The sequence below is a fragment of the Beta vulgaris genome, chromosome 1 (genome assembly GCF_026745355.1).
Source record: "Beta vulgaris subsp. vulgaris cultivar EL10 chromosome 1, EL10.2, whole genome shotgun sequence".
NCBI classification, from domain to species: Eukaryota; Viridiplantae; Streptophyta; class Magnoliopsida; order Caryophyllales; family Amaranthaceae; genus Beta; species Beta vulgaris.
In genome coordinates this window covers 32,943,550-32,958,206 of record NC_079202.1, presented here as the reverse complement: position 1 = coordinate 32,958,206, position 14,657 = coordinate 32,943,550, and the positions used below count along the sequence as shown (strand labels likewise).

The window sequence follows — 14,657 nt, the reverse complement described above, 5'->3', positions numbered from 1 at the left end:
CTTGGCTCATTTGGTGTCGATTTCACCTCATAACCTTAATGTCAAGAGAGTTCAAATCACACCAAGTGAGGGGCATTTGAAAGAGAATTCTCCTTACCATTCTTGTTCTTCCTAGTGCTTCGACCTGGCCTGGGTTTTGTGCGAGGGCAGCCTAAAGGTTATTCATCTTACTGTTTTTAATGGTAAGGAAAACATTTCCAACTAAAAGTTGTTTTTTCATGACAATTATTTTTTAAATTTCTTGATTGATTTTGTTTTGTTTGGTGCAAGGAAAGTCATTCTCTTTTGAACCCAATTTTCTTTGTTTATGTTGTGTATCGTTTGATAGAGAGGAGAAAAGTATGACTTCCTTTACCTCCTAGGAAAAGTAATTTTTCACTCTTGAAAAATGAAATTCAACCCATATTTTATCCTCCTTAATTTGGTCTAAACCAAATAGAGCAAAATGAACAAAATAGTTTTCTCGAAAAACAATTTCCTTCCAACCAAACACACCCTAATATTACAAGCCTACCAACTACTTAGTAAATCGTTCCTTTAATTAGGCAAACAAACATCATAAAGGATGACCATGAAAAACCCCACCACCACCTTCGAGCCACCCAGCCTAGGCACCACCACCACCTCCATCTTATATTATATTATTTAAAATATTAAATGGATTTGTGGATCAAGTTTGGGGAAGGTCTAGATCTAAATGTACAAAATTCATACTCGTTTTTAAACACATAGACTTGGATCTGACCTAAACTCAACGCGTCTTATAATTTGGCACATGAACACGTAAATATGGGGTCAACTCCAATAGTCCAATCTGGTCATCGGATTCTGGATCCATGCCTATCCTTATGGAGTACTAATAAAACTATAATGATATTGATAATCATATTATTAAGCATTTGAGGTTAACTCAGTCATAGGATACTAACTCAAAATTATTATATTGACTAATAACTATATATTAATTAATTTGAGAGTTTTCTATCCAATTTTTGGGTTCTTTCTCTCCTTTCATAGGAGTTTGAAGTCGGTTTTTATTTTCTTCCCATGTGGAAGTTTAAAAAATGTTATGGGAAATTATTCCTATTGGTTGAAGTTCAAGACCACCAACACAAAGGTATTCAAAATGCGGATGCGGTCAACATGGGTAAATCAAGAATTTTCTTCCCCAAACTATGTCATAATGACATAATTCACCATCAATAACTGCTTGATTTAGCAAATACTAGGGAGTTGAGATGTATTCCTCGATTTGGTTCATTGTAGTTTTTTCGAAGACGAATTTGATTTGATCTTGTCTAATTATATCTTTTTTTTCTTTAATACTTATTGTAGATGCCGTTTGACGTTCAATTAATGAAAATTTCTTTCAAAGAAAACATATTGATTAATGTTTAATAACTATATATTAATTAGTTTTAAAGCCTTGTTTGAACTTATTAAATTGATTAGCCATGATTGGAATTTATGGATATTATTGCACATGATAAAAAAATTATTAGATACAATTGGGAGCTTATCTAATCCGAACATATTGGACCCAAAACTCATTTACTTACGATGAAGACACACCCATTTTTTAGTTTAAGCTAATATTCTGAATCGCTTATGCGAAGGGTGGCATCGATTGTATTTAGTACATGAGGGAAGGTGCCACATGGAAGACATCATGAAGTTGCAAAGCTTTTTAGTACTTTTTTATGTTCTATTATATGTGTATTGTTGCGGTTTGGCACACAGGAATAAAACTAGTTAAATTTTTATACCTATGAATTTGTATCATAAACTAATGAATATATGACTTAAACTAATACAAAAATGTCTCAATCTGATACAAAAATGTCATAAACTGGAACTTATCTCAGTCATAAAAATGACTTTGATGCATCTCATTCAAGACAGTTTTGAAGGCAATATTATTGGTGGTTCTCTTATTATATTATTAAGTAATATAATCGTAAAATATTGGGTTAGAACATACTTCGATAATCAAATACGTAGTTCGATTAATATATTAGTTTGCCTTAGATTTCCTCAAGAAAGTCCAATAATGGATCTAGTTAATCCAATTTTCAGTTAATTTCAATGTGAGTGATTCAGGTCAGATAATTAGAGGTTGAGTAAACAACCAATGAGGCAAAGTCAGGTAAATAAATCGCGTGATTTGGGTTGATAGCAAGTCATGTTGAGGTTCAAACCATTTTTGCTTCTTTTCAATTCAACTCTGTTATCGGGTTTTGGGTTCAAATTGTTTGTGGATTAGTACAAGGTTTGTTATAAGTCACCATTTACAAAGATCATTACCAAGTCAGATCAAACAGCTCTACAACTGTTTTTTTGGTATCTATAGCTGTCATGTATGATGTATCCTTATAGCTCGTGGGCTTCGTCAAGCATCAAGATGTATGTGTCTTGATGTTCAGCAAATAATAGAAAAAGGCATAAAATAATAGCAATGAAATCAAATTTAAGTACAGGCAAATATGGACATACAAATTGGCACTCTACATTAATCCATTATATGCATGCATGTATATGCTTGGATTTACCACTCCCCTCATCCCCAACTCTCTTGCTTTACTAATAAATCTCCCCATACCAAAGACTATAATAAACCAGGCAAAACCAAAAAAAGTGTTAATTCTATTCTTTTCCTGTACTTTATGGAGCTCTGTTCATATCCTGGTTAATCAATGCAATTAGTACGTAAAATTCTACTTCTCTCAGATGTTGTTATGAGCTCCTTCAAATACTCGAGACACCAGATCAACGAAGATGATGAACCTTTTGCTTATGCTATACAAGTTACCAACCATTTTTTCCATTAGAATTTTGCAACTGAACCTCCCAAACATCATCATTTGTTTTATTTCTGGCTTTCTCCGTGCGTGACTTCCTGACAGCCTGTTGGATTTGCTTCTCATGCTCTTTTAACATATCTTCAAGATTTCCCCCGGTAGGAACCAGAGGTCCAGAGTAGTGCATCCTGTTCTTCTTTGGCATGTAACCCTTTTATAATGAAAAAAGTACAGAAAATATTAGTGGAATCCCCTAGAATGTTTAAAAGTGAAGTAACAAGACAGTATCTGTCCTTTTTTTGGCTTGTAAAAAGTGTAAAAGTAGTTTTCTCTAGGTGGTAAATAGTTCTAATAGTGAAAAATATTTTTCCTTTTTAGAAGTAAAAATGCTACATTTTCATCTTCATTCTTCACCTTCCTTTTTATCAATGTCCATCCATACTCATTCTTCCTTTTCTCCCTTAACATTTTTGTGAAAATTAAACAAAGGAAAATTAATCAACAATTGTTTTTTCCCCTAGGGAAATGTTTTTTATGGAAAATGATTTTCGATTGAAAATGTTTTCTGCCCAACCAAGCAAAGACTAGGAGAAAAATCAACATATATAATGAAGCGTGCTATATAAAAGGATGCAAAAAAACTTGGATACTTAAAAAAGAAGGTAATTAAGAGATTACTTACATTGTCTTTGCCAGAAGCCCATTCATTACTTCGGTTAGATAAGTTTGAAAGGTCCGCATCTCCTGAAGCCATGCCAAGTCTATGCGATCTTGAATCAGGTCCATTTTTGGAAGAGCTTATAGTTCTTCCAGGGGCCTCGTGCGCATCATTTTCATCCTTTGACTTCTTATTCCACGTCGATCCAACAGCACTTGGGTGAACCATAGTACTACACTTTCCGTTGGGTGTGTTTCGCCTGTCTGCCTCTGTTGTCAAGGCACTCCCTCCATTTCTTTGCGCCTTGTAATTTCGCGCACCCTTTTGTCCCTGCAATCAAATGTTTTCATTTGACGTCAGGTAAATGCAGCACACTGAATCAACATCATCAGATGGCTAAGGGTGAAAAAGTACCTGTAAAGAGACATCTCCATCAGCATCATACTCTGGGGTTGGCTTGGACTCTCTTGGACCTCTCCTAACAGATTCAGGCCCTCGTCCTTTTACGGCCTCTGCCTTTCGCCTGGTATTAATATAGAGACAATTTACATGTAAGATTATATTTTTAGCCACTACTATTGAACAATTATATGCTATGCCTTGTAAAACATCAGCTGGCACATATACAAGCATCACCTTCTATGTGGTGCATCCTGAAAAGAGAGTGCTATAACAAGTCACTATCTATTTCTAATAGCGATATTCAGTTTACGAGCACTATATGATGATCTTTTAGAAGACAAGAATTCCTTAAATTTTCGAAAAATTGACTTGTGTGACTAATCACAACACAGATTTTTCGTACGACATTAAAATTCTTAATGAATCCATATCAACTTTATTTGTATGCTAAGAGTGTGATACTACTATAGGAACGATTACTGCAACTTAGAAAAAACTTAGTTATGAAACTCTCCCTCCATCTCCTCTCTCCTCCCCTTTCAACATCACACAAATTTTAGAGAGAGACATTGAGGTGCTATCTAAAACAACTATGTCTGACAAGAATATCAACTGCGGTTCAAATGAACGCAGATAAATACCTTCTGGCCTCCTCATCTCGGAGTTTTATATCGAATTCCTTAGTGGGAGGGAATTTTGGCAAGCTCGATGGATCACAAGGAAGTGGGTGCGTCGTGAAGAACTGTATCAAAAAAGCCATATTAGATACAGTTAAGACATTAGAATTCTCAAGAACATGCTACTAAATGAGTGCAAAAAAAGTTCACTGATTCCCTGTTTTCCAAACAGGTGTAAGGTCAAGCAACTTGAAATATCACATGGAATTTTCTTCATAAAGAGTTGTAGCATATTATCATAATTTATATATCTAGGGATATATGTGGTTACTTGAATGGTAAAACCAGAGGACTAACAACCTATTAATAGACGTAGTGTTGCCATCTTGTAAAACATCAAAGGTCATGTAGTCATATATATTCCATGGAATTCACAATCTACAGTAATAAGTTTTCTTGTCATAAATCTTAGCCATAGAGCAAACATAAGTAATAAGTCCACAAATATAAATTTCCAGGAGCAACAAAAAAGTTGAGCCTCAAAATCTCCAAGTCCTGCAATTTTCGCAATAATATTTCAATTTTCAAATCAACTTCCTCATTTTCATATGTACTTTTCTCCTTCAAGCACTAACTGATATAAAAGAGAAAGCTGTATATTATTTTCGACATAGTAACTCGAGCAAAGAGTGTAGTTCAGAAATGAAGAATATATGATGAAAAATCCACAAAAGAATCAGATTGTAAAATTAAGAAAAATGAAGGGAACAAATAACACGTTTATTTACCTCGCTCTTCAGTGCAGTTGAAGCAGTTCCTCTTTTCTCTGGTTCAATGGAGAGAAGGGCGTCAACAAGCGCTAAAGCAGGAGAAGGAAAGTCTCTAAATGCCTCCATGAGACGACGCTTATATGGTTGTGAGGGTTTGAAACTAGTTGCATGTGGTAATTTTGTTTTCTTCCAGTAAGATTCAGATGGTGAACCACAAAGCTTGAAAATCTTGTGCATTTGTTCCACCTATATATGTTCACAAATGACGCATAAACTTTTAAAGTACGCATGTTTATTGTTGAAACATAGAGCCATGACATTGATATCTAAATAGCTTATGAACTACATCATCACAGTATTTGTTAATAGTAATTAAAGGAAGTCAAATTTGTGGCTAGAATTTAACTGTTTCTCTATTAGGTATTTATATTTCTGGGTGATTTTATAAGAGATTGGCATTGTCATTGTTATTGAAGAAACAAAGAACATCAATAGCTCGTGAGCAAGAGGATACTTGAATTATGATCAATCTAGGATTATGCATATTTTATATATTATTTATGGCTGAAGTTCTTCAATTCTCGAGATTTTAACTAAATACTTGTGTCAAAGAAGAAGAATATCAATAGCAGTAGTTATTGGGTAAAATGAATTCTTACTGGATATGTGGTGAGTATATGAATGAACTTTACATAAGAAATATACCGTTTTATTGAGAGGGGTGCTTTGGCCATCTTATAGCATAAACCTATCTTACGTTTGAATTTGCATTACTAAGAGTTCAAAAGAGAAACAGCCAAGGTACAGGTTCATATCAATTACCTCTGTTCGTCCCGGCATGATTGGCTTGCCAGCAAAAAGTTCTGCAACTATGCAACCCACACTCCACATATCTACAGCGATTCCATAGTCCGTTGCACCCAGCAAAAGTTCAGGGGCCCTATACCACAAAGTTACTACACGACTTGTTAATGGCTGCTTTTGGCCAGGCTTGAAAGAAGTTGCCAGACCAAAATCTCCAATTTTGAGCACGCCATCATTGTTAACGAGAAGGTTGGAACCTTTGATGTCTCGGTGAAGGACTCCACGACTATGGCAATGCACTAGTCCAGAGAGCAGTTGTTGCATGAAGCATTTTATCTGAAAGAATGTCATCATTAAAGGAAGAAAAAGAAAGCATATAAAAAGATTCTTACAAATGAGAAAATGAATGTTCCTTTAGGTAAATGTTTTAACAGTTCCATGATAAAAGGAAACAGGTAGTACCTGTGATTCTGTGAATTTATTGCCAGGCCTTGCTGAAAGACCTGCCAGATCATGCTCCATGTACTCAAACACGAGGTACAAGCTTCCTGACATCCTTGATGTGACTAGCCCCTCGAGCTTCATGACGTTTGGATGGTCTAGTTTACGTAAAATAAGTATTTCCCTAGCCATGAAGCGAACACTTTCTGGATCCATGTTGACAAACCTCACTTTCTTCATAGCAACTATTTTCCCTGTTTCAAGATCACGAGCCTTGTACACGCTGCTGTAAGTTCCTTGGCCAATCTGTGCATAAGTCACAAATAGATAGGAATCATAAATTTGCATTTTAAGAACTTGGCCAATGAAGTAAAACAACGAGGCACTTTTATACTGTAAACAATTGTGCAAACATATATAGGAAGATGAACGCTATCAGCTAGCCAATCCGGGTGATAATCAGAAACAAAATCAGCTGGCAAACTATTGTCTTGCAAATACAAGATGAACATATCTGACTCTTCATAGAAGTTAGTAATCAACTCTGCTCACTGGATCATTCAATTGAAAAGCCGAACACACTATTATAGCATTTGCTAGTTTCCAGCAGCACCTCAATAAATGATGCAACAATTTACAAATTCTACAATGCAAGAGCCTTAAATCCTGATACTGAACCATGCAAACGTGGAAATTTCAATAGTGCACATACTGTCTCAAGAATTCAGAGTCAGTTTCTCAAAAGAATTGCTGTTGGCTACAAGAAAGCACCAGGTCATGCTATAAAGGTCTATCCTTGTATATCAAATTAACAATTCCACATCATACATATTCAAGATTTTCGAGACAATGATTTGGGATACAACTCTATTTGTCAGATCTTAAAGACTTCAACCATCCATGTAGTAGCGAGAATGAGAGTTCAAGTAGAATACAGGCGCGCACTACTTAAGCTGCAAGCTGAATAATAGAGTACCATTTGAGGAAAAGGGAGCTAACAGAAATTGACAGAAGCAGCAAAGATGAGACACAAAACATGCTACCAGTACCAGGCTTGAGAAGAATCACAAGTAGAAAACTTGAGTAAAGATGACCCAACAGATGAGCACACAATAGGTGCAAATCAATGTGTGTTAAAAGCACCCAAAATACAGCAAATGCACAAATTTACAACCATAAAATTAGCACAGAAAACCAAAGAGGAAAAGAAAAACCGACTTTGTCCAACTTTTCAAATGAATCTGCTCGTCGAGGCAGCCACCCTTGGATTGCTTCTCCTGCAACAGAACTCAACCAAGAAGGCCAGCCAGCAACAACCTGCTCCCCATGACGGCCTCGTGGCATACTACTTATCCTAGACATTGGCTTTTGACCTCCATCAGCACCCAAATCCACAGTTGCCCTTCTATGATGAGACCCTTTTGATGATGGTCTTTCGACAATGATCGTCTTAATTTTCTCTCCTTGATGATCATCCACATGTTTATTAGAAAGAGAAGTTGAATAGCCATTGGCAAGAGTACTACCAGAATTGACCTTTGATGGTGCTCGACTCGACCCACTCAACGACCCGGAATGATTGGTTGCAGATGTTACCCTTGATGGAGGCCTGCTCCTGATTGACCCCTCACCATACCCATTTACCTCTTCTCTCTTTGTTGGTGGAAGCAAATGCACTTGAGACTTGTTCACCTCTCTGTGATCATTACTTTTAGATGATTCTTTTGAACAAATGCAACCCATAATAACAATTTTTTCACCTTCTAAGCCACCTTTCTACAAACACTTTGTATGCAAATACTTTTTTCCCCCACTTTTTTATGATATCTTGGCATTAAAAAACCAAATTACACCCTTAAAACTAAATTTGACCACCCTTTATTTTGATCAAAATAGCAATTACAACAATGCACCAAATTTTATCAGGTTAATCAATTGGGTTCTCCTATTCACAAGAGAAGAACTCAATCAACAACCCAAAAATAATTCGAAAACCTCAGGTTCGATTTCTAGCTTATCCTAAAATCTTAGAAAAACCCAGAATTTCAATGAATGCAATTGTTGTTGATTTGCAAATATAGCAATGTGGGCTTAAAATTTGATCGAGAAAATTGAAGTCAAATGCAATATAACCCAGCTTCTTTTAAGAAATAACAAAAACAATGAAATGATCAATCAAAGGAATTATTGTTAAAAAAGAATCATTTGATCAAAAAAATTAAGGGAATGATCAAAAGTTCGAAATAAAACTATGTCAAACTAATAATTTTTGGCAATGTTCATTAATAAGTTGAAAACAATTGTGCTCTGATTAAGATTCGGTACAAGGAGAAAAATAATCAAATAAATAAATAAATTTGAATATTTCAAATGTGGGAAATAGATAAAATGATTTAAAGAGAAAACCCAGACCAGAAATCCAACAAATTACAAGAAATAAATGTTAGGATTAAAAAAAAAAATGGTTTTGTATGAAGAAGAATTTCTGGTCTAGGTGGCCAGGTGGGACCCTCACCGGCGCTTCCCAAGAGCTAAAAAAATTAATTTTTTGACAATATAAAAGCTCAGAAATCAAAGGAGAAACTGCATTACTACTAATTACTACTAAACTAATAAAAAGAAATGTCTAAAAACAGAATAATACTACCATTTCTAATTAGTTGATTAATGAGTTGAAACAATAAAATGTTAGAAATTGGTAAGTAAAAAGAATATAAAAGGATAGTATGTTACTATATTTTAGTAGTAAGATTGATTTTTGTGTACTGTTTTCCAAATGGAATGTGGGTTGATAGGGTCTTAGAGAAAAAAAAAAGCCATGTAGACGACTACAAGCAGGTGTATAATAAGAGTTAAGAAATAGGGGAGAGAGAGGTAAAAGGGGAATCCTAAATTTGCGAAGAGCCACTGTTTATAATGCAAATGAAGAAGAGAGAGAGAGAGAGAAATTGACAGAGAAGGGAAAAAGATGCATGAAGATGGAGGAACTAACAACTAAAATGATGATCCCCTCAAAAAAAAAAAAAAAAAAAAAAAAAAAAAAAAAAAAACAACTAAAATGATGAAATGAAGTCCAACTACCTTAACTAAAAACTATGCTGTAGGTGGGTGTGGGTCCTGGGTGGCATTTTTTTTCTTCGTTGGTTGTTTAGTTTAGTAAAATTAAAAGAATAAGCCGTCTAAGCTATTTTATCTAGTTCATCCGTTTTATATTACTCGCTACACTTCTCAATTTACGGACTCCTATGTAATTTTTGGAGAAAAAAGAGGTAGAGAGTAAAAAGAAAAGGGACCCATGTGAGAGGAGAGAAATAGAGAGAGTTTATTGCTCAAAAAAGAAGTGTAGCAAGTAATATGAAACTTCCCACAATGGAAAGTGTAGCGAGTATTATGAAACGGATGAAGTATATATTCTTTTTGATCCATTTGAGCCAAGAAAGCAATACAAAGTACAAAGAAGGGGAGGGGGATTCGAACCTGTGACCTATTGTTCACAACACCTCAATCTTAACAACTAAGCCAAAACATCTTTGGTATCTATTTTATCTATATCTTATATCTTAAACCCAAGTAAAAAATATGTCATTTTGCCACATGTACACCCCTTCCCTATACTCCAACTCATAACTCCCACCTCCCAATTTCATGGTCGGGAGTTCGACTCTCATCAACCACATATTTGGGGTGTTTGCGTGGATATTTGCTTCTGGGTATAAATCTCTAGTTTCCAATCTCTGGAAGTTTCCTTATGGGTTGAGATCCCCTTCTTACCCCCTACCTCATGAGGGCTGAGCCTGCTTGGGCCAGTAAATTACCGAATCAAAAAAATAAAATAATAATCTCTCATTTTGAAATACAAATGTACTAACCAACTATTCTATAATCTCATGTTGGTCTTTATCGGGGAAAAAATTATCTGAAGACAAAATAACATTTCTTTCTTTTGAAACAATTTAATACAAATATATTATATTACTCATTAAGCTAATGCTAATAATAGGGTGTCCTATCTTTTCTTATATTAAAAAAAGTTTTTCAAAGTTTTATAACCTACTTAATTAACATTAATACACTATTTAATTGGATTAGTTATATTCTTACACATTAACCTGAATTTCAAAATAAGAATGTATTATATACTTTGTAAGTGATTATATATATATAAATATAAATATATATATATAAATATGTACTCTCTTGAAGCCGATGGTTATATTGATGAATAATTCTTATTATAATTTAATATGTAGAAAATTTTAAATAAAATGGAATATCATTTCTTGAGCACAATCCAATGCCTATAACTTTTTTTCCTCACTTCTCTCAAGTGTTTGATTTAAGACTTCAAATTCACATTAGTAAATGATCAGCGTCCTGTACAACAACTAGATTTAACGTAAAAAAACTAGATAAACTTAAGCCTATATTTTTCTCTTTTTTTTAATAAGTGCATTCCTTCTCACTTTAAGCCATCACTATCTGTAGACTTCTCGCATCAAACTAGTCATCGATTCTCTTCTCCTTCCTTTGTTTTCCTTCGAATCTTGAACTACATCAGACTGTTTAAAATAATATGGTAGTCTCACTTAATGAATTAAACTAGTCATTAAATGGATTAATCTAGTCACTAAACAGATTAAAGGATGTGATTACTGAATGGATTCAACTCGTCACTTAATAGATTAAACTAGTCACTATTTTCAGAAATGTGGTTTGTTCTCTTCTTAATATTGGGTTCGGGTGGTTGCCTTTTTTAAAATTAAAAATAGGCGGTTTCTTCCAAGACCAACTCAAACGTATTTTTGGTAGGAAGAAACGCCACCTATATAAGTTTACCATGATTTATTATTATCTTAGGTACTTCTTATGTCTCATAATAATTGATATAATTTGATCGACACAATATTATAGGTGTTTTATTTGAGTTATATTTTATTGTTGTTAGTTGGCTGTTAATATTTTATATTGGATTGGAGTAAGTGAATCTGTGGGGCCTTAACTTTTTGAGGGGGTGGTTAAGAGAGTTGTTTTTTTCTTTTATTGTTTGGGTCTCTCATAGATAGAGAGAAACAATAAAAAAAATTTAGGTTCTTTCCATATCGGGAAGTACAGTAATAAATGCGGGACAAAAAAATATGAGAAATGTATCGATTAATATGAGACGAACGAGTACGATTCAACATGACAAAACTGATATGACTGAAACAACCGAACCTGAGACATGAATCAAACTCAGAAATGACGACTCCCATAGTTGACCCCATGCCTAAATAATCCGACACAACCCGAATCAAGCAGACATGACTTGATCGAACTTGATATGAGCTAACCTAAATTATATCGTCATCTATGGTTCACTACAACAAAATGAACCAAGTTTTAAATTTTATTATTTTAATATTTTGCTATTTTACTTTATGATTATCTGCTATGAGTTATTTGTCTTATTGATTTAAAATATTTTTTTTTATACTTAATTCCAATATTGACTTGAACTGACAGAAACTTGAACCTAGTTACCCCGATCCGGCCTGACTCGAATGTGACCAAAAAATAAGCAGAATCGACTTAAAATAAAACAATATGTCACAACCCCTAGCTGACCCAAATGACCCGTTCGCCACCTTTAGGCGTATTAGGCCTTAGCTTGGGTGCTTGATCCTTGTATTTGTTGTTGTATTCCATGTTTTGATGATGCCAAATACCTAGGTAAAAATATTATGTTATTTTTTGAAAATAATAAAACAACAAAAATATTGTCATGTTTATTTTATATATCTTGAAGAGAAAGATTCTATAATATAAGTCAAGGTATTAATTTTATTCACTTGGAATTATAAGGTATATTTAATGATCTATCAACTTAGAATATTTTTAGTAAAGATTCTTAGTTATTAGATGTGGTTGTTGTTATTGTCCAAAAACAGTTGAAATTCGCATTGGAGTAAAATGGTACTCGACAAGTTAGTTGGCTGAAGTGGCGAGCAAAAGGAGGAAGCACTTCCTTGATGTTCTTTATCCTTCATAACAAACCGGTCAAGCACAAAGAACCTACCGGCTATAATTTTGCTCCACTAATGGGTAGTGCAAGCTGCTATTATCGTTGCTGTACTTCTGGAACATGCATAGCTAATTTAGGCCATGAGTCACACGATCTTACAAGCATGAATTGAGGAGATCATGGAGCAGTAAAATTCCGAAAGAAAACGGTTGATTTCAACAGCTAGTTATAGCTCTAAAAGACAATTATTATTTAGAAAGTTTTTCTATATTTTTCTTCTTCAATTATTCCTTGTAATATTCTAAGTGTTTGGGTGAGAGAAAATTCCGAGAATTTCCTTGAGATAAAAAGAGAAAAAGAACGAGAGAAAAGAGAAGACTTATAGAGAAGTCAAAGTGAGTGTCATTAGTTCAGGGGGAACTGAGTGACTAGGAACAAGTTCCTAGAGGAACTAGAAAAGGTCCTTGTTAGGTTGTAAAGAGAGATTCTTTTGGCCTATTTCATTAAAGAAAGTTGAGATTAAAATCCCTCGAGTCAAGGTTTTTCTTCCTATTGGTGCTAGGAAGTTTTCCTTGTAAAATTTCGTGTGTTTTTCTCTTGAGTGTTAAAGTTATTTCGATTTCGCTTTATAAATTCGAAAATCACCCCTCACCTACAATTCACCCCCCTCTTGTAGTTGGCTTATTGTTCATACTAGAACAAACAATTGGTATCAGAGCCTAATACCTCCACAAAACAGTTAACCCTGAGGAGCTACTACTTGGCACCATGAACACTAGCGTTGAAAAACTTGATGAATGATATTCCACTCAGCATCCTCCCATGTTCAATGGGAAGCACTATCCATACTGGAAAAATCATATGGATATTTATATAAAAGCAGAAAACTATCAAGTATGGAGAGTAATTGATATTGGTGACTTCGAAGTTACAAAGAAAAATGATACAAGGGAGATGATCCCAAAATCCCTAGAAGAATTTGATAAAGAAGATTTCAAAGTGGAGATGAACAACTTAGCTAAAAAGCTACTCCACCGTGGCCTTGGTTCTCATGAAAACAACAGAATCATGGGGTGCAAGACTGCAAAGCAGATGTGGGAACTCCTTCTTGTAACGCATGAAGGAACAAGCGAGGTGAAAAGATAAAAAATCGACATGCTCATGCACAAGTATGTATTGTTTCAAATGAAATAAAAAGAGCCTGTTTAAGAAATGTTAACTTGTTTCTTAAACATCATAAATGAACTTGAGTCTCTTGAAAAATCATTACTCCAGAGGAACAAGTTTGAAAGGTTCTAAGGAGTCTTCCCCAAGATGAGAAATGGATGGCTAAAGTAACATCTTTATTAGAAACCAAAGATTTCACTACATTCAATGTAGAGCAGTTGACATGTTCCTTGATGATGACCCATGAATTGCATCTAGGAACTCATGAACCAAATACTATGAGATCGAAGGCTCTGGCTCTCAATATATATGATCAAGAAGAGACAGAGACAGATGACGAAGAAGCTGTTGTAATAGTACGAAGATTCAAGAAGTTCTTTAACAAGAACTATAAAGGGGAGGTCATAAGGAAGCCTACCAAATTAAGTTGTCACAACTGTGGAAGTCCAGACCACCTTATCAAAGAGTGTCCTCAATGGGATACCGAGAAGGATAAAGGCAAATTCAAAGAAAGAAACAAGGATTAGCCAAAATCTTTTTCGAAAATAGAAATGAAAAGAGACATGTTTGCTGCATGGGGAGAATATGATTCTGAGGAGGAACAGGAACATGTAGAAGAAGAAACTGCTCACCAATGTCTCATGGCCAAAACTGAAGATGAAGGAGAGTCATCAAATACCAAGGTATGTCCTAACACTGTAGAAGTAGAGCTTACAGAACTTAACAAAAGCCAACTTGTGAAATTACTACTCGAAAGCTTAGATGATTTTAAGGCTATGTGTGTTAAAAAGGATGAACTAGAGAATGCCTTAAAGGTCACTAATAAACATTCAAATTGGCTTTATTCCTTAAAAACCGATACTAAAAAACAGTTCTTTAACCTTTTTGATAAAAACCGAAGTATACAAGAAGCTTTCGAAAAGGTTAAAAATCAGAATTACTTTTCAAACATGGAACTGGCAGAGTTGAAACTCTTTGTTCCTGAAGGATCTGTTCCTT

General features: G+C 34.6%; 1 protein-coding gene across 1 annotated transcript; it reads right to left on the bottom strand.

The window, feature by feature from the left end:
• Positions 1-2,576: 2,576 nt before the first annotated feature.
• LOC104897903 (probable serine/threonine-protein kinase At1g54610) lies at positions 2,577-9,707 on the bottom strand. The gene is made up of 8 exons (XM_010684874.4): positions 7,709-9,707; positions 6,512-6,796; positions 6,068-6,385; positions 5,264-5,491; positions 4,500-4,600; positions 3,871-3,979; positions 3,481-3,786; positions 2,577-3,009 (listed from the first exon to the last, which is right to left on the bottom strand). The coding sequence occupies exons 1-8, from the start codon at positions 8,231-8,233 to the stop codon at positions 2,806-2,808; spliced, it is 2,076 nt and encodes a 691-aa protein (XP_010683176.1). The 5' UTR covers positions 8,234-9,707; the 3' UTR covers positions 2,577-2,805.
• Between the last annotated feature and the right edge of the window lie 4,950 nt (positions 9,708-14,657).